The 26,473-nt window shown below is 37.4% G+C and overlaps 1 protein-coding gene across 1 annotated transcript; it reads left to right on the top strand.

The window, feature by feature from the left end:
• The first annotated feature begins 451 nt into the window (after window positions 1-451).
• Window positions 452-25,714, top strand: LOC122281047 (E3 ubiquitin-protein ligase HOS1-like). Its single transcript, XM_043092262.1, has 10 exons — window positions 452-742; window positions 7,161-7,551; window positions 7,882-8,016; window positions 8,101-8,276; window positions 15,355-15,759; window positions 15,827-15,985; window positions 17,085-17,582; window positions 18,375-18,512; window positions 24,356-25,035; window positions 25,172-25,714. Exons 1-10 carry the CDS (start codon window positions 632-634, stop codon window positions 25,341-25,343), a joined length of 2,865 nt encoding a protein of 954 aa, XP_042948196.1. The 5' UTR covers window positions 452-631; the 3' UTR covers window positions 25,344-25,714.
• The last annotated feature ends 759 nt before the right edge of the window (window positions 25,715-26,473 follow it).

Raw genomic sequence — 26,473 nt, 5'->3', positions numbered from 1 at the left:
AATAATTGTGTTTATAAATAGAACATATAAATAAAATCAATATTTCACTATCATTATTAATAAAATCAATCATTGATAGGACCCACATATTTTTTAACTTCTTACTCAAAAATCAACAACTCAACATATTTCATATATATAAATACATCAAACTCATCTCAACGGGACTCACAAACTCACTCCATCTCTGCTCATAATTATTTACAATTCTTCTAAACTATCTTCAATAGCAAAACGCAACCTAAAAGGATGTCTTGCGGATTATTTATAAGACACATGAATAGAAGAGTAGTTAATGATATTAAGTTTTGTAAGAGTTAAATATACTCCAATCTCTCAATTTTTTTTTAATAATATTTGAATTATTTGCTACTTTTTTTTTTTTAAGACTTATAACAAAAGTATGTTTATTTTATAAAATGAAAATAATTCTTTCCATCGTTACCCCAAAAATATTCCTCACGCTCTTTTTTATCAAAACACCTCCAATTGTCTCCTAGGACTGGGATGTCTCTTTGAGTGCCAACTGCCAATGGCTATGCAGTCCTTCGATAAGCCTTAACACCAACCTCTCAATTTCTTTCTCATTCGCGTTTTTGGGAACGGTCTGCTCTCGGGCACTCTCCGAGAAATGGACCGGAGATTCAACGGCCCAACCGCCCCTTCAAGTTCCACCGCCGCCGCTGCCACAAGATTGAGTTCTCCTCCTCCGCGACCTAACTGCAATAGCCGAGCCGTTCAGGTACTCAATTCTGTCTAACTCTACACATGCTCGTATGCGTCCACTTCTTTATACCCTAGCCGTTTTGTTCTTATGGGCGCTCTTTGCTTCTCTTCTTTATTTGCTGCTTAGTTATTTTTTTCGTTTTCTTAATAGAAAGCTGAAGCGAGTTTTTCTTTGAAAAGCATTATTTTTTACTTTTAAAAAACAAGCTTTTAAGTGACGCCTTAGGGTTTTAGAATCAGTTGCGTAGGGAAGAGGAGCATAATGGGTTAGCTCATTAGTACTTTACAGTCCTTAAGTCCAAACTAAAACTACTCTTTGGGCTTCAACTGATGCAAATACGGCTTCCACAAGCAATAGAAGTGATTTCGAGACGGTGACTATCTTAAACCTCTGGGTTGACTGCCGCCCGGGGGTTTTAGGGAAGTATTGTACTTAAGTAAATGAATTCGTACCCATTTGTTCGTGTTGTTACCTGTATATCATAGACTAAAGATGCAATTTTGGGTTTTACGGTGCTCGAGAATAGTTGAATTGCTCTGGAGGTTCGTATTTTCTCATTTTGTTCTTTAGATTCACATGATTGTTTTATGTTGGTTTTCGAAGAACATCCTATAAAAAAAAAAAAAAAAAATCTTTGTTTCCTAAGAACACCAGAGTACAATTTCACGTGCTCACATTGTGTATTTAGCATACATGCCCGCTGTTATATGGGGACTGTAGGATTAATTCTAACTATTTAGGGTGATGATCGTTTGGTTCTTAGACAATATTAGTTTTTTGCTGTTTCGTCTTAGTGTTGAGCTGGTTTGAGTACATGTCCTATATTATTGGAAGGAAACACATGGATAAAAATTCTTGTTATGCAAAATCACGGATTTGAGTCTTTTCAATAAACTAGATCTACATAGGTCAAGACTCATACCCTTGGAATGTGCTTTTCAATTTCAGATCTACCTTGTAGAACAGCTTTCCAGATTTCTCAGATTTGCAGCAATTGAAACCCTTCAGGTCTTCTTTCCTAGTCTATTTCGGCTAATTGAGAGTGGGCTTTCTAGAAAAACCCGTGACATGCATGTAGCACACATTGGTCAAACAAGGAGCTTTTTCTTCGGAAAATAAGTATGCCACCACCCAAATGTTTCTCTCTCTAAGATCTTTCTCAGTTTTGTGTCTTGAGGACAGAAGATTGAAAGAACAATGCTCTCATAACCTCTCTACTCCGTGCCACACACCCTTGAGAAAGAAAAAAAAAACTTTCAGAGAAAAACTTGCTCCATATGTTCGGCCAAGGCCAAGTAGTGTGTATATAGATTGTGAAAGGATCTATAGGGTATCAATGAAATTATAACTTCAATAGGATAAAGACTTCGTTATCTCATAACTAGTCCGAGTATACTATTAATTATATTTTATATCACAAAAAATTATAGTTGCACTCTAGAATTCATTTAATTAGGCAAGAACCCCCAATTTACTAAATACTACGATTTGATCCCTCCATAAAAAATCCATAGAGAACTAAAACTTAACCTCTTCCCAAATTGTACAAGCTTTTTCCAGAGTGACATTCTATTGAGTAAATAATTTTTAATAATTTCTTTCCAAAATACTCAGGCCTTTGATTTAAAATAATCAACTTCTATTAATTTTATCTTAAATTGGTATTTTGTATCTCAATAAAGATCATACATTCTTTCTACTTGTCAAAAAAATAAATAAATAAATAAATAAATAAAGATCATAGATTCAACCCCAAGGGGTTGGCCCAAGCGGTGAAGGCCTTGGTCTTGGGGTCTCACTCCCTTCAAATTCTAAGGTTCAACACTTCATGGGTGCAAACAATCTTTTGGGGCCACACCCCTTGGTGAAAAACTAGCAATTTAACCAGTTTTGTGTAGGAAAACTTCCGAGGGTGTGGTGCATGGGACTAGGGTTTACTCTGTAGGGGTGGGTCCAAATGGACATGCCTTGGACCATTTTTTGAAAAAAAAAAAAAAAAAAAAAACCCCATAGATTCTTTCTTGAAAATTCATGTTTTCACAATGTTGAATGTTATTACCGAATGTATTGAGATATGAAGTGGTGCTTCTTGTGTAAGAAATATGGTGAATTGGTGGACCATTTACTCTTACATTGTGAGGTGGCTAAGGTGTTATGGGATGGTGTGTTCAGTAGAGCTGGGCTGGTTTGGGTAATGCCTAAAACAGTGGTGGATCTACTTGTGTGTTGGAATAGGCTTCATAGTTGCTCTCAAGTGGCAGCTGCATGGAAGATGATTCCTTTGTGCATTATATGGTGTATTTGGATGGAAAGGACTGAGTGGTGTTTTAATAACAGGGAGCGTACTGCAGAGGAAATCTGGAAATTTTTTTTTTGTTTACCTTGCTTCAATGGGTTCCAGCTATTTTACTTAATGGAGGGACTTTTCATGAGTTTTTGTTTCTGTTTCCTAATTTTAGAATGTAACTAGGTGTATCTTTTGTATACTTCCTGTGTACATGGGCTTTGCCTATTGCATTCGATGAATAAAATTTTATTACTTATCAATGTATTGAGATATTGACACAATAAGATCTCAATTCTAATTCATTAAACTGATCTACATGTCACATTTGTGTTCACAATCTTCTCTGGATTAGGAATCGCTTGCTGTTGTGGTAAAATTAAAACTGTTATTAAATCAACAATATTTTTTCAAGATAATAAATTACTCTGCTCCAGTTCAATATACTCAAAGTATATGATGAACATGTCAATTAGAAGCCTCCAGTTCCATGATTAAGATTAATCATCATAATTGACATGTGATAATTTCATAAAATAAAATTTTCAACTTCATCATCTATTTATCAAACAATATTTTGTTAGTATAAAAGCCTGTGATTTATTTATTTATTTTTATAAGTAAAAATTTTATTAACCTCAATAGGCGCAATCAAGTGCACTCGATGTATACAAGATAGAACACCTAGCTTGAAAGAAGAAATAGATACAAGGAAATCATAAACATTAAGCCCATTAAAATCTAAAGTTGTTGTGCAGAAAAAGGCGTGTTGAAAAAGAATCTTCTAAGTTCCTCAAGCTAGTGTTACTTATCTTCAAAGTTTTGATAGTTTCTTTCCCTCCAGATACCCTACAAAAGGCATGTGGGGGCCATCTTCCATATTGCTGTGATTTGCAGGATGACATGAAGACTTCTACAGCCGGTGAGAAAATCAACCACCCTTAAACCCATTCTATCCCAACTTTGCCAAAAAAATTATTCCATAGGGCACTGGCAACCTCACAATGAAGTAGCAAGTGGTCCATAGTTTCACCACTTTTCCTATTCATGCAGAATAAAAGGCCTTTCTTCTGCCACCTTTGAGCTGTTATGAATATAATCCCTTCATGATCTTGTCATAGCTCTTTCTTCTCCTTTCACCCCTTATTTTGATAATATGGGTGCCACACAGCTAACAACCAATCTTGTTTTCCATGCTAGGACAAAGCACATTGATATTTCATATCATTTTCTTCTAGAATTGGTGTGTCCTGGAATCTTTTCCTTCATATTCGCTCATAATCTCAAATTGCAGATGTTTGTACTAAAGGGCTTTAAAACCTTTAATTTTAATAGATAATTGATGGCTTTCTATTCGACCATATAATGACTTATATCCATGTCAAGGAATATCAACTTCCATCAATATACTCACTGTGATCTATCTAGATTCATCATATTGTTATGCATCATCATGCTCAATGCTCACATAATTTTCAAAAAATCACATATTTTATTAGATAAAAAATTATTAATAGAATATCATTCAATTTGGATTTTTTTTATGAGTAAAAATAACTTTATTAATACAAATGAAATAGGTGTTGCCCACGTACATAGGGAGTATACAAAAGAAAACACTTAAATAGATTCTAGGAACCCGAAAATGAAATAAGAAAATCATGAACACGTTTCATTGAACACAATGGCAGAAAACCAAAGCAATAAGGTGTGCATAAAAAGATTTCAAAGTTCATCCAAAGTGTGCATAAAAAGATTTAAAGCACCTATCATTCATTTCCATCTAGATTCACCACATAAGGCACAAAGGAATCTTCCTCCAAATGGCAACCACTTGACAACAATCATGAAGACCATTCCAGCTAGCTAAGAGATCCACCACCCTCGAAGGCATCCCCCAAGCAATGCCATATCTACTAAAATTCTCATCCCATGACGCCCTTGTCACCTCTTGATGCAAAAGTAAATGATCCACAGATTCACCATTCTTCTTACACATGTAACATCAATCCATGACAATGAGACTATGCTTCCTCAAATTGTCCATCGTCAAGAATTTCCTAAGAGAGGCAGTCCAAATGAAGAAAACTACTTTGGAAGGCACTCTACACCTCCAAATACACTTCCAACTTTACATATGACTCTGTGATGCCAAAACCTTGTAGAAAGATCAAACTATAACATTTTGCTCCCATTTGGCCTCCTAAGCATCCCATCCCCTTCATTGCTAACAAACCTCATAGAATATAAGAGACATAAAAATTCAGAAACATCTTCAAATTCCCAATCATGAACAGCTCTAGCATAACAAACATCCCACTGATGAGAACCATTTGAATAGACCATAAGATCCGACATAGAGGCGTCCAATTCAGAAGCAAGGCGATATAAAGGACAAGGAATGCCCTATTGAGAGCACTGATCACCACACCAATTGTCATGCCAAAATCTGATCCTAGATCCCACTTCAATTGCAAAACATAAGTGACTGGCAAAACTCTCGCATTGCTTCCTAATGAATTTCCCTAAACCCACACCATAGACCCCTCTTACCTTATTAGAACACCAAGCCCCCAAGCGCTTCCATATTTATGGTTGATTACCTCCCTCCAAAGCGACTCCCCTTCCAGTTGATGCCCCCATAAACATTTCCCCAAAGGGCTTTATTAAATATCCGCAAGTTACTTACCTATATATAAAAAAAAAAAAAAAATCCTCCGATTACGAACCCCCAAACCTACATTAGAAATTGGAGAGCAAACTTTTTTCCAACTAACTGAACTCAGCTTCCTTCCTAATTGCACCTCAAAAGATGGCATGAAATAACTTCTCAATCCGATTGGCCATCCCTGTAGGCAAAGTAAACAAGGATAGAAAATAAGTGGGGAAACGAGAGAGAGTACTCCTGATTAAAGTGATTCGACCCCCCCTCCTTTTGATAGATACATCCTTTTCCACCCTACTAACTTTTCCTCAACAACCCCATCCCAAATGACTTTACCCTTAAAACGAGCCCCCAACGGAAGACCCAAATGTGCACCACACCCCCCGGGATCATCTCAAACTTTCCAAGATTCACCTTGAGACCGGAAACAACTTCAATACATAACATCAAATTGGATTCTTGAAGCACTAATCCTAACTTTCTTAACTGCATGTACAATATCAATTCAGAAGGTTTTTCTTAAATGGTTGTTATGTAGTTTTTGACCAATTAGATTGCGATGAGGCATTTGAAGTACATATGACAATCATAATTATTGGAATAAAAACTAGGGGTTCAGTTTTTTGCTCTCTTATGTCCCAGATTGTTAAAATCCAAGGATTCAACTGCTTAATTCTTATCCTACATCTTCTTTGTGATTTATTGGAGAATGACAATTTGCAGGTTGGTTGAAACTCATAGATACATACATGGTGCAAAATAGAATAATCTGAACTACTATCATTAAAGTTTGAGAAGCGTATCTGATATGAAACAATTTTATGCTTGTGCCAATGAATTAACAAAATGGCTCTGGTAGGTTTATTCTAAGCTGAAGTGACGGGGCTGCAAGTCAATGTAAACAAGGTAATTTGCAAAAAAAATATAAAAAGTGTTAAAACCTTAGGGATTGTACCCAGAATAGGGAGTTGGAGGAGTGATGATGTTAGACCGTCGGTTTAAAAAATACCAGAGTTTTTGTTGTAATTTATATGTTCAGCTTCTAGACTTTTGATACTTATAGAAAACCTGTTTCTAGTTTTTGCATATCAAGAAATGCTTATGACTTCCCTATTAAAAATATAGCATGACCAGTTGAGTTCTCTAGATGATAATCTCAATGGGCTCTGAAATGTTCCCATTGAAACGTGGTTAACAGTGAGATTGATATCATATTGATTCTCTTGTATAAATCCAGTGTACTTGGCTACACCTACTGATATTAATAAAAGGTACTTGGCTACACCTACTGATATTAATAAAAGTTATAAGACAAAAAAGATCGATATATTGACATTATAGCATTTCATGCTTCCATGTATATAATGGACCATAACATATCATGAGCTGCTACTTTAAAAAAGAAGTATGCCAATTGTAATGTTATTGATTCATTAGAAACTATATCATGAGAAACTATACCTAGCTTCTAATTTCAATTTCAGGAAGCATTGGAACGCTTGGCATCCATTGACCTGTTTGAGTTGTGTTATGAGGCAAAAGTTGAACACTGTCGTGCAACTAGAGACTTGAGAATCTGTGGACGCTATGTACACAATGTTTTGATTGCGTGTGGTCATGCCTCTTTATGCGAAGAGTGTAGTCAACGGTGTGATCTTTGCCCCATATGTAGAATCCCACTACCAAAGATTGGCAATAGACTACGGCTCCGCCTTTACTATGAGTGCATACAAGCTGGCCTCATCTCCAAAAGATCTGATGAGAGATTTCAAGAGATTGAAGATGGGGACAAGCAACTAACTGCTGATGTCCTACGTCTCTATTCCTTGTTTGATGTTGCGCTGGAGAATAACTTAGTTTCTTTGGTTTGCCATTGTATCCTTCATGTCTAGATTGATATGCTAACTTTTTTTCCCTGTTTCTCGTAGACTTATAAATTAGTTTTGGATTTCAACACTTTTTGTCTCTGCTATTACCTATCAAAAGATTTTTTTTTTGGGTACATTTCTGGCTGGAAAATTCCCTTCAACATTATAATTCCTTTCTTTATATCATTATTTTCTTCACAAAATCTGAATACATAGTAAAAATGTTATATGGGTAACTTGATCTTAGGTATTCTTATTTAGGTTACAGGCATGTGTAACTTCATGACATTATTCTGCTATTCTATTGAAGGTTATGTTTCTTTAACAGAGTTCACAGATGTAACAGATGTTTGCATGGATGAAAGTGCTGTGTCTAGTGACCCTGTCATTGCTTTCTTGTTGGATGAAGTGGTTGTCAAGGATTGGTGCAAGAGGACTTTCAGAAACATTGCAACAGAACTCCAAGGAATTTGTATCCTTAGAGCAATATTTTGATGTTTGAAGTGTGCACACTTTCCATAGCTTCAAGTGTTCTCTTCTTATCATTTTTCATTAGATAACCTTGAAGTGGAAGAGATGAAATCTAGGTTGAGTTTTCTACTCAATTGTTCTGTACAGCTGACTGGAATATGCAATGTGCTTGAAGTTTTGGAGTCATCTTTTAAGGGCAGTCTTTCAGCACAGCTTCATGACTTGTGCCACCTGCAAGAGAACATATTGAAGACGAAGCAGGTTTTAATTGGGAGTTACTTTTGGTGGAGCACATTTATCTACCATTTACATTTTTCAGCTTTGATGGCTGACCTGTTTCTTATTTGTTTTAGGATACCGTTTATCTTTGTGATGATAGTTATAAAAAGTCTCTTTCTAATTTTAAATAAAATAGTTTTATTTACTCGCGATATATGGCATTGATTTTTTAGAGTCCTTATGAGGCAGTTATTTTTTTGGTTAAGTCTAAATTCCTAATCTTGAAAAGTGTTAGAATACATAATTGTAATTAAGTGTATGTGATGAGGGTATAATGGTCATTGTATGTATATGTGTAGTTGGACAGCAGTCAATGAATTATACAACAATTTTTTTCTCTCTCTTGGTTTTTCGACCACATGGTATTAGAGAGTTGAGTAGTCGGTGGTTGCTGGTGGCTGTGCATAGTGGCTGTGAGGTTTTTCAGCCGGTAGTTTTTCTTCTCCAAGAGGTTTCCGGTGACAAAAGTGGTTTTCTCTGGTAATGGACACCAGAATTGAGCTTGCCGGCTTGGTCTGTCCACTCCGGTGAGTTTTTCCGTCTCCAACGGTTGCCAGAAGGATTGTTCATTGCCGGCCGGAGAGGAAGTCTCGGGGCGTTTGGTTGCGGGTCTCCACTATCCTATCCTCGAGTGTGCATGTCCCAACTTGGAGTAAGAACCTATTCATATCTGGAATAGCACCTGTTTGGTAACAGGAATACGGTAACCCAGTTTCTCTTATCCCCGGTTAGGATAGCATATTCTCGGTTTGAGCATTTCTTTGGACTCGATACGGGCAAACCCGAAACAGGCTGATACGTACCGGTTCTGGCCGGTTCAGACCCGAAATAGGCTGATTTAGGCCCAAAAATTGGTTGTTTTGGCCGGTATAGTTTGTTTTCAACCGATATAGATCCTAGATTTGGCTTTTAAGCTGGGTTTCTATTTTTCCAGCTTGTATTTGTTCAGTTTTCATCCATAGTTTTGTACTTTTCTCCGTGGCAGCTAAGTTTGAGTCACTATCTATTGTATCAAACGTTAATATGCCTATGACTACGGTGAAATTGAATGGAAAAAACTATATATTGTGGTTAATATTTGTTGAAATGTTTTTGAAAGGCAAGGATCTTCGTCGTATCCACTTGGTTGATCAAATGCCTGATTCAACTAGTTCCACTTTTGCTCAATGGGAGCAAGAAGATGTTCAAATCTGTTTCTTGATGTTGGTTAGTGAGCTTAATATTTGTGCTAGTTTAGTTCGCTTTGACACTGCTCAAGAGATATGGAGGCATATCTCAAACAGATGTACTCGGATGCTGGAAACACAACCCGTATTTATGAGTTGTGTCAACAATTTTTTTTTGCGTTGGAATAAGGTACGTTGGGCCTGGAAGAGTATTATTCTCAAGTAATGAGTATATGTGAAGAACTCAAAATTTATCAGCCTATCACTTCTGATGTTTCAACTATGCTAAAACAACGTGAGGAGTTCAAAGTTGTTTGTTTTCTTATTGGCTCAAAATCTGAGTATGAGTCGGTGTGCTCTCAAATTTTGGCAAGCCCATAGCTTCCCTCATTTCCTGATGTGTTTTCCCGACTTCAGCGAGGCACATTATCTGGATAGGGATCTCAGTTGTCTTCTGATCAGAGTAATGAGAGATCCGCTTTAGTTACCTCCTATATTGCTCTTGGTGGGCATGGAGATTGAAGTGGTAGAGGTGCACGTGGGGGACGTGATGCTGGAGGTAATTGCACTTGAGGTCGTGAATCTTGTATGTGCACCCATTGTAGTCGCACTAACCATTCTGTGGACTATTGTTGAGATCTACATGGTAGACCATCTGAGTTCACTAATCAGGCCACTTGTGAAGATGCTACATCATAAGCAACAAGCTCCAACTTACCTCCAGAGATGGTTAGCATATCGAAAGATGAGTATGATCAGTTTTTAGTCACACGAGTGGCTTCATCTTCCAGAGCTACTCTTGCCCAACCAGGTACAGCGTCCGCATGTCTTGTCTCATCTACCCAAAATTCATAGATCATCGATTGAGGAACTAATGAACATCTGACCGGTTTGTCTCATTCTTTATCTAATTTAGGTACTATGTCATTTCCCAAGAGTGTTACTCTTGCTAATGGTTCTCTTGCTAAAGTTATAGACATTGGATCCACCAAACTCACTGATTCTATATGCTTGTCATATGTTCTATACGCTCCTAATTTTCCCTTTAGTTTGTTGTCCACTAGTAAAATTACTTAAAATCTTCAATGTTCTGTGACCTTTTATCCCTCTGTATGTATCTTTCAGGATCTCAAGACGGGGAATAAGATTGGTATGGGGCATGAAGCTGGTGGTTTGTATTATCTTGACATCGAGCAGTCACCCACTCGAGCCCTCACTTCCTCATCATCATCTGCTCTTGAATGACATTGCCGCCTTGGACACCCATCTCTTTTACTTTTGAAACGTCAAGTTAAGAATATTGAAAATGTGTTTCCCTTTCCTTGTGAAGCATGTAAGCTTAGTAAACACCATCATGTGTTTTTTGTACCTTGAGTTGATAATCGAGCATCTTGTCCTTTTGCATTGGTTCACTTTGATATATGGGGACCATTCAACATTGTATCAAACAAGTTTTAGTATTTTGTTACATTTGTTGATGACTATTCTCGTATGACATGGCTATTTCTGATGAAAGCACGATCTGAACTTCTTTCCATATTTAAAGTTTTTCAAAAAGAAATTAAAACTCAATTTAGACAAAAAGGTCAAGTTTTGCATTCTGACAATGCTAAAGAATATTAATCTAATGCCTTTGCTGCTTACTTAAGTAATAAATGAATTGTTAATCAAATTTCATGCTCTTATACACCTTAAAAGAATGGAGTGATTGAACGCAAAAATCGTCATTTGTTAGATGTAACCCAAGTACTTTGACTGCACATGCATGTTCATAAACGTTTCTGGAGTGATGTGTTCTTACTACGTGTCACCTTGTCATCTGTATGCCTTGTCCTTGATGGTTTCTCTCCCTTCTCCATCTTGTTCCCCTCTATGCCATCCTTTTCTCTTCCACCCAAAATCTTTGGGTGTGTTTGCTATGTTCTTAACATTGACCCATGTTTTGATAAGCTTGATCCACGTGCTACCAAGTGTGTGTTTGTTGGTTATTCTTGGACTCAAAAAGGATATCGTTACTATAGTCCTGCTCATAGATGCTATTTTACGAGTACTGATGTCACATTTTTTGAGTCCATATCCTATTTCTCATATACGTCTTCGGTTGTTGAATGTGATCTTCTACCATTACCTACTCTTACCCTTTCTCCTCCACAATCACCACAGTTATTCAATCCCCGTCAGTGCTTCTCTTGTCCCCCTACAGGTGTACTCGCGTTGCTTACGACCCCTAGCTCTCTTGCCTCCACCAATTTTGTCTCCGCCTTCAGATCCTGAGTTACCTAGTGCTTCAGAATCTCCACCTATTGTTCACGGAAAAGGTACTATTTCTTGTGTTACTCAACATCTGATTAGCCAATATGTCTCTTGTCATGCCTTTTCTCCATCATTTTCATCTTTTACTTCTCAACTTTCAAAATTTTCTATTCCTAAGACAATTTAGGATGCTTTAACTGATTCGGGATGGAGGACAACTATGGAAAATGAAATGGATGCTTTTCAACATAATGAGACATGTGATCTTGTTCCTTTACTGCGGGGAAAACAACCTGTTGGCTGTAGATGGGTATATATAGTCAAATTTCATCTTAACGGTTCTGTGGAACGTTTGCAAGCTTGTTTGGTTGCTAAGGGTTACACTCAAACTTATGGCATTGATTACAGTGAGACTTTATCCCCTGTTGCCAAAATTTTATCTGTTCAGGTATTAATCTCTCTTGCTGCTAATTTGGATTGGTGCCTATTTCAATTGGATGTTAAAAATGCATTCCTACATGGTGACTTGAATGAGGAAGTGTATAGGAAGCAAGCAATTTGTTGCTCAGGGGGAGTGTCGAGGTACTGTGTATAAGTTAAAAAAATGCATTATATGGCTTGAAACAATCTCATTGAGCATGGTTTGGGAGGTTCTCTGATACTATATTGGCATTTGGTCTTCATAGATGCCAAACGGACAACTTGGTATTTCATCTACATAGTGATCTAGGTCATATCTTATTGATTGTATATGTAGATGACATTGTAACTGTTGGAAGTGACTCAGCTAGAATTGTCAGGCTGAAACAATTTTTACATGATTAATTTCAGACAAAAGACTTGGGCAAACTTAGATACTTTCTTGGAATCGAAGTCAGCAGATCAAAACAGGGTATCAACCTATCTCAAAGAAAATATGTACTTGATCTTTTGGAGGAAACTGGCATGTTGGTTGCATGACCTATTGACACTCGTATGGATCTAAATCGTAAACTCTTGAAATAGGAAGAAGAGTTGTTTGGAAATCCAGGTTAGTATCAAAGACTTGTTGGAAAATTAAATTATTTGACTATCACTAGACCTGATATTTCTTATGCAGTAAGTGTATTGAGCCAATTTCTACAAATGCCTAGGGTCTCATATTGGGATGCTGTAATCCATATTCTTCAGTATCTGAAGTGAGCTACTGGCCTTGGATTGTTGTATAGACCAAATGGACATCTTAGAATTGAAACTTTTTTAGATGTTGATTAGGCAGGATCTCCTTTAGATAGAAGATCGACTACTGGATATCGTGCCTTTGTAGGAGGTAACTTGGTTACATGGAAGAGTAAGAAGCAAACAATAATAGCTCGATCTAGTGCAGAGGCTGAATACAGAGCAATGGCTCACATTGCTAGTGAGCTGACATAGTTGCAACACTTTCTTCAGGAGATTGGGTTTCCAGCTCCTGTCCCTCTTCAGTTATTTTGTGATAATCAAGCTGCAGTGCATATTGCATCTAATCTTGTATTTCATGAGAGGACTAAACACATTGAGATTGATTGTCACTTCATTCGAGATAGGATATTGAGTGGTGACATTGTTACACCTTTTGTGAAGTCTGCTGATCAACTTGCATATGTGTTTACCAAATCACTGTGTCATAGTGGGCTAAAGCTTATTTATTCCAAGCTAGGTTTATATGATATATATGCCCCAGCTCGGGGGGGAGTGTTAGAATGCATAATTGTAATTAAGTGTATGTTATGAGGGTATAATGATCACTGTATGTATTTTTATAGTTGGACAGCTTTCAATGAATTATACAACAAAAGTTTTTTCTCTCTCTTGGTTTTTCGACTACAAAAAGCAAGTGAATTATCACAATTGATGGGATGGGATTCTTTTAGAATACAGTTGTAGACCTATGTGATATTTAGGAATAACAAAATTTATTAAGAGAAATGATATTTGCAATCCTAGTATCTACAAATCTTGCACACTCCCTTTTAAAAAAAGTGGGTAAATCTGGGACCCACATGAAAAAAAATCATTTTTTCATGGTGGACCCCCCTTTTTTTTTCAAAGGGAGTGTGTGAGGCTTGCATAATTTAGAATTGTATCTAGCATTACTCATTTATTAAACAAAAAATTGTATTTTGTTGGAGGGCAAAATTTTTGTTAGAGAGCATAATTGTAATTAGTATACCCCTTGATGGTAGAAATGTAAAAATGTGAGCAAAGTTATATGCGTAGTGCTGCATGTACTTACAATTTTATGTACAAGATCCATTTTATCAGTTTTATTTTTAAATTCAAATTTTAAATTTTAAATTTCATAATTTTCAGCATATCAATGGTTGACACGTGAGTATGTATTGTTATGTGTGTAAAAATTGTAAATGCAAATGTCATTTTCCAAATTTCATATGGTGCAATAGTAAGAGTGTAGAACCAAATCTTTGAACTACATATTATTTGCCCTCTTCTCCATTCTCCATGAGTTCTTCCAAAGCCCTAACGTAACATATTTGACTAGGGTATACTTTACAAAATAGATGAAGTCTTGAAGACTATCAATGTTAGAAACCCCTAGGGGTTGGCTCAAGTGGTAAAGACCCTGGTCTTGGTGGTATGCTCCCTCCAAGGTTCAAGGTTCAATTCCCATTAGGTGCAAACAATATCTAAGGGCAATTGGACTAAGGGGTTTTTCCCTTTGAATTATCCGATGTGTACTTGCGGGAAATTCCTTGTCGAGAACTTGTGCACCCCCGGGATTAGTCAGGATGTTGTTCCCGGACACTAAGTGCCAATAAAAAAAAAAAAAAAAAAAAAGAAGAAGAAGATTATCAATGTTAGCACATTGATTTCTAATATTCCTTTGAGCATCTTGATCTTCTCTCCTTTCACTTTGTTTCTATGCTAGTGATGTGAAACCTTAGGAACTTTGTTCTATGGAGAGAGATCGAGAGCTCTTAACAAAGTGTGCAGTAACTCTGGCTATCAAGAGCACTTAACTTACTCGAAAACTCTTACAAATTTATGCATCCATTTGTTAATAAAAGGCATGAGTTGATAATTTTTTTTTTTTTGAAAAAATACGCATCAGAAAATTTATAACTCTAAAATGAAAATTACTAAATATTATATTTCATTGAATAAATTTGTTTTCAATAACATATATTATTTAATTTTTATATAATGACATATATGATGGTAGTGAATGATGTTACTAAACAGGAGCAGAGCTCCCTTCAGGAGTAGGTGGAGGTATTCTTTTGGATTCGGCATAGAACTGAAGGGTCTTTCCTTGGATTGAACAAAAGCTCCGTTGTGGAGAACTGAAGAGACTCTTTTTGTGGAAATAAAACAAAGTTAGCAAATCACAAAATGGTAGCAAACCTTTGGGCTTCAAAATTGTTTTAATTTCAAATGTTTAAATGATAAAATTTATGCTGCTTTTGAAAATTATAAATGTTATAGATGCTTAATGTGTATGCCATGCATTGTGACTAGGCCAGTGTTAAATCTTTTTGTGGCAGGAGTTTTGAGTAAGCATTAGGGTCTGATTGGACTTCTTCAAATTAAACTGCCAATGACCATTTCTCTTATCTGCCCTTAATTGATCTTCTCTCTCCATATTGTTTTTCAATTTTCAGCATATGGAGATAATGATGTGGTGCATAAGACATCAATTTCTGGAGAATGTGAGATCTCGATATGCTAATTTCATGTCATGGCGTTCCTGTGTCTCTGAACGGAAATCAGCTGCAATTAAGCGTTCATGGCCTGATGCAGTAAATTTCTCTGCAGAGTCCACTAGACAGGATGGTTCCTTGTTCATCGAAGATGCTTTGGTGAATCTTGATATTGAGCAGGGAGATTCAGAGGAAACAGCAGAGAAATTAGAAGCTGCATCACTGGTGAAAAGTGGAGTCTTGTCAATTCTCCGGTCTAAAATAGAAGGATTGGCAGGGTGCTATCCTTTTGAAAATCTTCGAGCTGCAGTTGATATACTCTTCTTATGTGGAAGTTCTGATTTGGTGGTTGCAAAGCAAGCAATTGTATCCTTTTCTTACCAATTATGCAAGCTGTAAGTGTACAAGATTTTTTTCCCTTAATTTATGGCAGCTTCTCTATTTTCTTTTTGATCGACATTGGAAAATGCCTGATGAAATGTGGAGACACATTGTGGAAGATTTTGCAACCAGCTTTAGCATCACCAGGCACTCATTGCTGGAATCTTTAATTTTTTATCTGTTGGATGACCACACGGATGAGGCTCTGCAGGTAACATTTTGGCGATGAGTTTGTATATGACCATTTGCTTTTTGTCAAAGCATTATATATATGGCTAAACCAATTGTAACTACTTCAGTTGAACCCACTTAAAATTTTACTGCAGTATGAGTCTGAAGATTCAATTGGTGTACAATAATGTTTTCATGAGTATTTTTATATGAAGGAATTAAGTTTTCAATGGTTTATATCTAATAATAAAATCTAACCATGTACGTGTCAACTTTTGGGGCTCCAGGTGGCCATGGCGCCTTTAACACTATCACCACACTCTTGGAAGGGGGCACTAAATACACCTCATTGATTGTCTAGGGAAATGAATTTACCAACTTATTGTTTTTGGGAAAGCGAATTTGACTTGGAAAAGGTCTCGCAACTTAATAATCTAAAGACCTGACATAAAAGTAGATAGTTGGAAATAACTTTGTAATACCCCAGGTTTAGTATGAGTATGGTGAATAGGATGCCGCATTGCTTGGGAAGAATTTTGTCTAATATAATGATTTTAAAAAGTTTCAAATGTAACATTGATTAGTGCTTTTGGAGTATAGCCCAGATATGGTTTAGGCCTTCCTTGATTAACGTTCATTTGGAACAACCCAGGAAAGGTCTAAGTCACATCTGAGCCTATACTCCAAAATGAATAATTAATGTTACAATTGGAGCTTCTTGAAAATCATTATAAAAGGTTTTCTCAAACAATGCCATTCTCCACCCTCATACTAAATCTAGGGTATTACAGTGTATTTATTAAAATTAGATTACTGAAAATAAGTTGCATGTATATGAAATTCTGAATTAGATGTGTGCCCTAGTGTACACTGGATTAATGGTGCTGCTTGTCTAACCTGAGATAACTCATATTGGGCTATGTTGGTGTAGCATGTTATCTTGTTTTCACTCAAACATAAAATAGCAACATTTCAATGTTGTAGCAGCTGAGACTCTGATTAAACTATTTAAACAGTATATCTGTTTTATTGGCTTGAAATCTTATGTAAAAATGCAGGTGCTTGACAATATGGAAGTGTTTTTTGGTGCTCTCTATCATTTGATTGCTAATTATATTTCACAAAATCCTATTGCTTAGGAAGCTTGTCGCTTTCTTCCAGAGATCTCAGGCCCCACAACTCATCCTAAGATTGCACGAGTGTTGTTAGAAAGGAATAATCCTGATACAGCTCTGATGGTTTTACGGTGGTCTGGGTGTGATGGTGGATTGCAGATGGTTTCACTTAGTGAGGCCATAACTTCTGTTCGGGTAAGGGTGGAGTGTGGACTTCTGACTGAAGCATTTACACATCAGAGAATGCTCTGCACCAAAGTCAGGGAGAAGAAGTTGAAGCATGGACCATCTGGAAATGATTCTGATAATTTCAAAAGTGAGTTCAGGAATTGGGTGGAATGGGTGGACATATTGGTAACTGAAATCTGTTGCCTTTGCATACGAAGGAACTTGGTAGATCGAATGATAGAGTTGCCATGGAATTCTGATGAGGAGAAGCATATCCATAAGTGCCTGTTGGAATTTTCTATTGAAGACCCTTCAACAACTACAGGAAGTCTTCTTGTCGTATTCTATCTTCAGGTATTGACAAGGTTTTAAGTGAAGCTAGACTCAGGAATCAACAAGATTTTAAGTTTGACTTAAATTTGAGTAATTGGGTTAAGCATCTAACACTACTGCATGGTTGCTGATCATTAGAATCATGCAATACAACTTCTTGAAATAATCATTATTGTTAATATGACTATTGTTTTGTTCAAGTCTGTGGTAGCTTTTTCTGTTTATTATTTTTTATTCCACATAACTTCTTTTTCCTTTTTATTGAACCATATTTCGTAAGTTTGTACTACTGAATTGCTGGATGAGCTACAATTGTAGTTCTATGTCAAAATAAATATTTATCTTTTTAGTTGGCGACCACAATAATTTGTTTAAATGACTGCAGGATATCTCCATTTCGGTTCATTTTTTATTCATTAAATCGTTTAATGAAATAACTTGTGTATCCTTTTTCTTTGGGATAAGGCTTCATTGAGGAAATTAATGCTGTTTTACTTGGTCTCATAGTGTTTTTTCATATGTTTACATCTTATTATTATTGTGAATTACTTATAAAAAAAGAAAAGAAAAATGAATTACTGCCAGGTGTTGACATATCTCTGTATCTAATAGATGTGTGGATTATTTTGTGAATTTTTGTTACTTGGAGCTGTCCCTTTTTGCTTCTTGAAACAAAATGTCGTACAAATTTATGATGACTTGCTTGTTTATTGTGTATAACAACAGTTTTTTTTTGAAAGGATATTCTGAGTTACAAAATTGTTTTTGTTTATCATTTCAGAGTTACAAAATTGTTTTTGTTTATCATTTCAGCGCTACCGATATACTGAAGCATTCCAAGTCGATTTTAAACTTAAGACCGTGGAACAGGATTTCATCTCGAAGAGTTCTGTTGGTAAAGAAGTTTTGTCTAGAATAAGATCAGCAAGTCACTGGAGAGCAAGTTTGATTGTAAGTTATATTAACTTTCTAGATGGAATCTTACTTGTTACGGGGAAAAAAAAAGCATTCTGTATGATTAGTTTATTTTAGAAAGAACAAATGATTAACTCCTGCCTTCTCTCTCTCTCTCTCTCTCGATATTCTCTGCCCCTCTCATGACTACCTGTCGTCTTATTTCTGGCAAGAAGCACTGGAAATAATCCATAATTGTCCCCTTTTTGTTTTTCCAATCTTTTTCCCTTCTTTAAATCTTTCTTTTCCTTCTTTTTTCTTCATTTTTCGGGTTTTGAAAATTATTTTTCTTTCCGGATGGCTTCTAAGAGAAGTTTATTGGTGGACTCAAAGATTTTCATTTTTTGCATTGTAAATGAAGGGTTGATGCGTATTACCAAAAGAAGCAGAAAAGTTAAAAAAATTGTTATCAATCATCGGTAAGGTGACAGTGAGATGGTTGGAGAAAACGGTTGCTGCATGCACTGCATCCAGAGGTGGTGAGTTCTATAAGATGTTGTGTGAAGAGAACTGAGCTTTTCTGGCACAGTGATGTGAAAACTACTATGGGCTTTATTTAGTGATAGCAGAGTATGGTGATGGTGGCAGGAAAGGTTTCATTGTCATCCCTAAGGGTGTGGATGGGAAGGGATTGATGTTTTGCTGAAACTCTCAAGGATAGGTTCTCTGAAGTTCCCTGTTCCTATCACCAATAACAGAGGAAGGTTGGATTATGGTGTAAAAGTTCAGGCTCATGGTGGGGGTTGAGATCTTTCCAAGTCAATGTTGACAGGGCTAGTTTGGGAGAAGGGTCTTACAAGGCGGTGTTAATGAGACCCGATGTCTTTCCCAGCCATTCCATTAAGTTTCTGGTGGAACACAATAGGTGGCAGAGGTAGGTGGCGGATTAGTCCATGGTGTAAAGATTGCTGACACCTCCAAGCAAACACATGTTTCAACAGGTGGCATGGAGTCTCTGAGGGAGGCATATCAGGTCGGGTAGAGGAAAAGTTGTGGTTGGAGTTGCAGTTTGATCTGATCGAAATCAATAAGAAGATCAACAATTTTCTTTTGAGGATTTTTAAGGAGATGGGCCTTAACTTGCATTTGGGTGGTTTGGGGTGGAGGTGTGTAGGAAGAGGGTGATTTAGGGGTTGTGGGCTTGGCTATTAAAAATGGGGCTGGTATGCAGGTGGGTCATGTTTCTTGTGAGAATAAAGAGAAGACTTCAGTCGGCTGTAAAAAGGGGGCCCAAATCCAATGAATTGGATAAAGGTAAACAAAAAGTTGGACCAGATGTTCAGAAGTTAGCCCGGCCTGTTTCGGTGTGGCAGGTTAAGAATGTATTTGGGTCTAATTCGGGTTCAACCTCAAACAACATCGGTCAACATTGACGGAATCTCCTCCAGCACTGGGGTTGAAACAAAATAGGTCACTGGCCATTTTTGTCCCCATGAATAGTATTCAGTCGTTGGAATGTTCACTGATGGACTCTCCTGAGGCTTTGCAAGTGGTTTTGCTGATATTTTCACGTCTGAAGGCTTTGCCTGGAACAGAACATGAAGGCGATATTTTTCCTCAATTTCATCTCCAGAATCAGAGGGAAAGCTCTGAGAGTGTTTCTAGGTGCGGTGATATCATGTGTGGAGAGGAGGATTATTATTTTAGCTCTTTGGTGGGATTGATTTGAAGCTTATGGGGGGATGACCAGAGGCTTGCTGAGATGCAGTTGGTTATAAGGGGGATTTGGAGAGTATGGATTGTAATTTTATTGAAAGGGAGAAGGTGGGTGATGATCCTGTGCCTTTATGTACTTTGCTTCTGGGTGTAAGTATGGTTGGGTGCTCTTCAAAATGGGTGCTTAAGAAAGTTAAAGAAATTCAGGAGTGCTTGGGGATCTCCTGTAAGGGTTTTGAAGACCAGTTTAGGGCCTTACTTATAGCCATTGAAGCGGGACAAGCGCCTTCATGTAAAAAATTTACTTCGCCAATGGAAGGTTGATGTCATTTGTTTACTGGAAACAAAGTTGTAGTTTTTTTATAGGAGAATTATCAAAAGCTTATGGGGTTGTGTTTATGTGGGATGGGTGTTCCTTGCCTCTAAGGGGCCTTTGATGGCATCATTGTGATGATAAGAGGAATGTGGAACTTGAGGATTGTATTGGGGAATACTCGGTGGCTTGTTTTTTCAAGAATTTGGAAGATAGTTTTGAGTGGGCTATTGCAGTTGTTTATGGGCCTAATCTAGATAGTAGTTGAAGACTTACATGGGATGATATTGCAGGCGTTTATAACTGATGGGATGTGCTTTGGTGTATTGGAGGGGACTTCAACGTTACTTGCTTTCCGAGTGAGAGGTCGGGAGAGTCTTGGTTATGTCTGGCTATGGCAGATTTCTCTGATTTTATTTTTGATATGGAGTTATTGGACTTGCTTCTGGAGGGGCCGTACTTTCACGTGGTCTAACAATTGGGCATGGTCGATATTGGACAAACTTCTTGTCTCTCCTTCTTGGGAGGCTCATTTTCTGGAGTGCCGTTAGAAAAGATTGTCTTGGGCATGTTTTGATCGTTTTGCTATCATATTGGATTGTGGGGGTATTCATGGGGTAGAAAGTATGTTAAGTTTGAAAATATGTGGTTAAAAACTGATGGTTTTGTGGATATCGTGAGACAATGATGGTCTCCTTACCAGTTTATCGGTACCCCAAGTTTTGGCAAGTAAGCTTAAAGCTTTAAAGAATGATTTGAGGAAGTGGAATATGGAAGTTTTGGGAATGTCAATTGTCAAAGAAAGTTTCTCTTCGAGTAGTTGCAAAGGTTGGAGGATAGGGTTGATTGTCAGAGTAGTTGAGTAGGAAAAGTTCAAGTTCAGTGATTGCTGAACTTTAAAAGCTGATTTTGATGGAAGAGATTTCATGGAGGCAGAAACCTCTGGCTCTTTGGTTGAAAGAAGGAGATCGTTGTACAAAGTTTTTTCATCAGGTGGCCAATTCTCACCGTAGGAACGATGCCATTGAGATGCTCTATTCTGAAGGTCGTGTTGTTGATGATCATTTGATATTAAGAACCATGTGGTTCATTATTATGAGACACTTATCTTGGAACAACATTTGTGGAGGCCAAAACTTGATGGGTTGGTTTTTGAGACTACTGATATTCTGAATGCAAATTGGTTTGGAGAGACCGTTTGAGGGGGGAGCTGCATCATGTCGTAAGAGGGAAGGCTAGAGATAAAGCCGCTGGGTCGGATGGCTTTTCCATGGAAGGGAGATATTAGAAGTGTTTTTCATGAATTCTTTTCTTGCAAAAAGTTAGAGAAAAGCCTCAATACGACATTCTTAGCACTCATTCCTAAGAGGATGGGGGTGTCGAATGTCAAGGATTTTCATCCCATTAGCCTTGTGAATGGGGTGTACAATAATATTTCCAAGGTACTTGCTAATCGTATGAGTACGGTTATGGAGAAGTCAATCTCCAAACCTCAAAATGCGTTTGTTAAGGAGCGCGAAAAATTCTTGATTCGGTTCTTATTACAAATGAATGTTTGGAGAGTGGATTGAGAATGAGAGTGCTAAGTATTTTATGTAAGCTGGATATGGAGAAAGCTTATAACCATGTGAATTGGGATTTTCTTTTTTACTTGAGAGATGTGGTTTTGGAGAGAGGTGGTGTATGTGGATTAAACATTGTGTCACCACTGTTCGGTTCTCTGATTTGGTAAATGGTGCTCTTGTTGGTTTTTTTAACAACACGCAGTTTGAGACAAGGGTACCCGGTGTCCCCTTTTCTCTATGTGATCATTACGGATGTGCTTAGTTGGATGTTGGAGGTTGTGGTTGATGCGGGATTTCTATTTGGCTTCTTGGTGGGAGGCACTAACAATGGTTTTATTAATGTCTCTCCTTTTTTCAGATGACACATTACTGTTTTGTGATACGGGTCCAATCCATCTTTAGGCAATTAAGGCTCTTTTGATTTGTTTTGAAGCTGTCTCTGGTCTTAAGGTGAACTTGAGGAAGTTTTGAGATGGTGCCAATGGGCGAAGTAAGGAACATTAGAAGTTTGGCAAGTATTTTGGGTCGCAAGGTAGCTTCATTTACAATGAAATATTTGGGTCTTCCACTTAGGGCCTCCTTCAAGGCAAAGGCTATTTGGGATGGGGTTGTGGAGAAAATTGAGGGGAGATTGGCTAGATGGAAAATGTTGTAACTGTCCAGAGTGGAATGTTTGTTATATTAGAGTTGCTCATGATTTATTTCTGATTTTTTTTTTTCAATTTATTGTATACTTTGAGTATTGTTAAGAATGTGGTGGACAAAATGCTTTGGATGAAGACAGGGAGTCGGAAGTTTATTGTGCGATCATTGTGCAAGGCTTTGTCGAGTCAAAATTATATATCGTTCCCTTTGTATTTGGAAAAGTAAGGTGCCGCCTAAGATTGCTTTCTTTGGATGGACTGCATCTCTTGGGAAAATTTTGACTATGGACAATTTGAGAAAGCGTAGTCTTGTTGTAATGGATTGGTTTTATATGTGTAAGAAGAGTGGGGAGTCGGTGGGTCACCTTTTATATCACTTTGTGGTGACAAGGATGTTATGTGTGGAGTTTGCCTGTTGGCAAGGAGTGGGGTCAATTCCCATGTTGTGGATGTATGGAGAATGATTGCTTCATGTATCATGTGGTGTCTATGGATTGAAAGGAATGGTCCAAGTTTCTTCTTTGGGCTCAGAAGTTTCTTCTTCCATACTTTCTCTTTGGGCCTCAGCTTGTGTTTTTAATGGAGCCTACTTTAATGATTTTTTTGTATCACTTTCTAGCTCTTAATTTATAACTAGGTGTATGCTGTTCGTATACTTCCTGTGTACTTGGGCTATGCCTATTTACTAATTTCAATAAAATGTTATTTTACTTGTAAAAAAAAAAAAAACTTTATAGATGTATCTATAGGTATTAAGAATATAGGATATCATGTTAATGGGGAGCCAACCTTGGGTCAGTTCACAAGGGAAAATCTTTGCTGCTCCCCCACACCCCCAGTGCAGCTCTGCCTCCCTTTTACATATATAACCTCTTTCCACCATACCAATCCATTCCATCTTCTCAAGAATACCCCACCAAACAGACTTGGCCTTGAAGTGAGCATCCAATGGGAGGCCAATATATGTCATGGGCAGGGAAGTGACCTTACTATCAAGAATGCCTGCTAAGCTATCCACATCCTTCAATCTGAAGGGTGGTGTAGTGGTCCTGGGACAAACCATCGGACGTCTTAGGTTCAAAACTTTTCACACTTTTGTGGTCATTGGATTGGGAAAGTTTTCTTTTGAATTACCAGAAGTGCACTTGCGGGAAATTCCTTGTTGAGGGCTTGGGCATACTTGGAATTAGTTTGGGACTTTGAACTGGACACCCTGATGCCAATAGAAAAAAAACTATCCAAATCCTTCACAGAACCCATTGGAACCAACTCAGCTTTTGCTAGATTACTCTTTCAACTCCAATACAATTTCTGGACATTGCAAGGATAGATTTGATTTTGTTTTCTGCATTTTATATTTTGTATGCTATTCCTTGAAGGAACTGACCTATACCCTCTTAGTAGTGAGTTAAGATCCTGCATCTTTGGACAATGGATGTTCTATTATAAGCGGAAATCTAGCAAATTATTTTTGAGCACACCACAACGTACACAACTTCAGCTTGTCAAGACCTTGTTTGAGAAGTGGAAAACTTGGGCCTAGTTTGAGCATGATAAATAAACATATGTTTACATGCTTGATATTTTATATGCTCTTCTACAAGTATGTTATTTGAGAAAAGATATTTAACGTACATTGGATGGGATTGCTTCAATAAACAGGATAAATGCATGGAATTGCTGCCAGACGTCCAAAGGCAACAAGTAAAGTCTGGTCAATTGCCTGAGATTGCTGCTAGTTCTGTCGAAAACATTGAAATGCCAGCAAAATCTGATTTTACCATGGTTCAAGAGCCAATCTCAACAAGTTTATTGATTCCTTCGTCTACTTCTTCTCTTGGTCTTGGAATGGACCACCTGACTCCTTTCTCGAGATCATCGGTTTTTGAAAATCAAACAAGACTACCTGGGTCTATCAATGTTCATCACTCTGAAGTCATCAAGTATGGTTCCCAATCAATTTTATATGGAAGGGGACTAAGACCTAGAAGTAGCATCAACAAAGATTTCAACTTAAATGACTCAACTCCTGAAACTCGTCGAGTTAGTCTCATGAATGCCTCGCTGTCAAGAGAAATTAACAGGGCTACCTTTGGCAATCTCCAAGACTCCTCACCTGAAATGGAACAAAATGGTTTCATTAACCAACTCCACGATGCCAGTCCTTTATATTCCTACAGGCTTAGCTCTAATCCAATAGGCACACCTAGCAGCAACCAGGGCTTGTTTAAAGATTCTGGAGGCTTGAATTCCAGTTTCACTGGTAAAAGGATCCAATCCGATAGAGATTATAGACTTTGGAATGGGGCATCTTCAGATGATCAAATGGAAATCTCGTGGAGGTAAATCTTACTTCGTATGTCCTCCTCCTTTCACGTTAAGTCTGTTAGCCTGCTTTGTTGCCTGTACAGTTAATTGCAGATGCACATATTCTCAGAATTTGAACTCATTCTTATTTATATGATCTCTTAAATTCAGCCATGGAGGGAGGGGCTCTGCTGCCCAAGACAACGGTATGAATTGTGGACTGAGATGGAGGTCTGATGAGACCAGTGACGAGGAGGAGGAGCAGGGTCCAGAGGGAAGTATGGGAATGGCTTATCAAACGACGCCCACAAGAATTAGGAGAAGTAGACTTGCCAAGAGGTAAAGAATGCATGTGCCAATTTTCAAGCTTTTGATATCCTTGCCCTTCCATGGCGGCTTCTCAATTTGGTCTGGGAAAAGGGAAGCTGCAAGAGCTAGCTAGCACTGCAAAAGAGTCTGTCTTTCGAGTAAAAAGGTTAATACTGCGACCCTTTTTTCAGTTTTCATGGGTGGAAAGTGGACGAGTAAACATAATTCTTGTATACAGTTGTGTTAACCAAATTCCAGTAAGAAGATAGGGCATTGAATCATTTCCTTTTCCTCGTCATTGACAAGAGGCGAATTGTCTTTTAGGAGGAACAATCTGTGCAGCTTCTGACAATTTTGTATTTTTGTTGAGGCAATTCAAAGGTTTTTCAGTCTTTTGTATTTTTATTGAGGCAATTCAAAGGTTTCTCAGTCTTTTGGTACCATCAACGTTTTGGTAAGATACATGAAACAATTTACCTGAATCGTGTTCTAATATTTGATTTACATAAAGTGTATGTTAGATACTGTTTTAAAGTGGGTAAGATCTCCGCGTACTTCTATTGAAAATAAGTACAGCCTATCATTAAAAGTAGATTTTTTCATATTGGTTTTCAAATTTTTTTACTTTTTTCAAAGGAAGTGTGGGTTTTGCACACTTTAGTACTGTACAAAATTTCAAATCATTTTCTTCTAGGAAAAGAATTGTACTTAATGATTGAAATATGAGCAATGTTATATACAGTCGTGGAATTGTAAACGCTGCGTAATCGCTTTGAAGAAAAGTGGGGTCTACGATTAAAAAGTTAGTTTTTTTTTTCATGTGGGTCTCATATTAATTCATTTTTTTCAAAGCGACTGTACGCCACTTGCACAACCACGACTGCAAATATCATTTCTATTAAAATATATTATAGAGAAATACTTTTTTACAAATATTGTAGCACTTCTCTGTGTCTATATATATATATTGTGTGACGTGACAAATTCTGTTTTTAGGTCACATGTTTAAGCTACAGACACCATTTTTGCCTGTCAATTCATAGATCTCGTTTGCTTGCGAGTCTATTACATGTGGCGCCCAATGTCGACGTCTTTACATTTTTTTAGCTCTAGCTCAACTGGCCCATTGACGAATATAAGATACGACATGATATTGGTACATCC

This window comes from Carya illinoinensis, chromosome 11 (assembly GCF_018687715.1).
Source record: "Carya illinoinensis cultivar Pawnee chromosome 11, C.illinoinensisPawnee_v1, whole genome shotgun sequence".
In the NCBI taxonomy this organism is placed as follows: Eukaryota; Viridiplantae; Streptophyta; class Magnoliopsida; order Fagales; family Juglandaceae; genus Carya; species Carya illinoinensis.
Note: the sequence above shows the minus strand (reverse complement) of the source record. Positions and strands in the feature narration are given on the sequence as shown.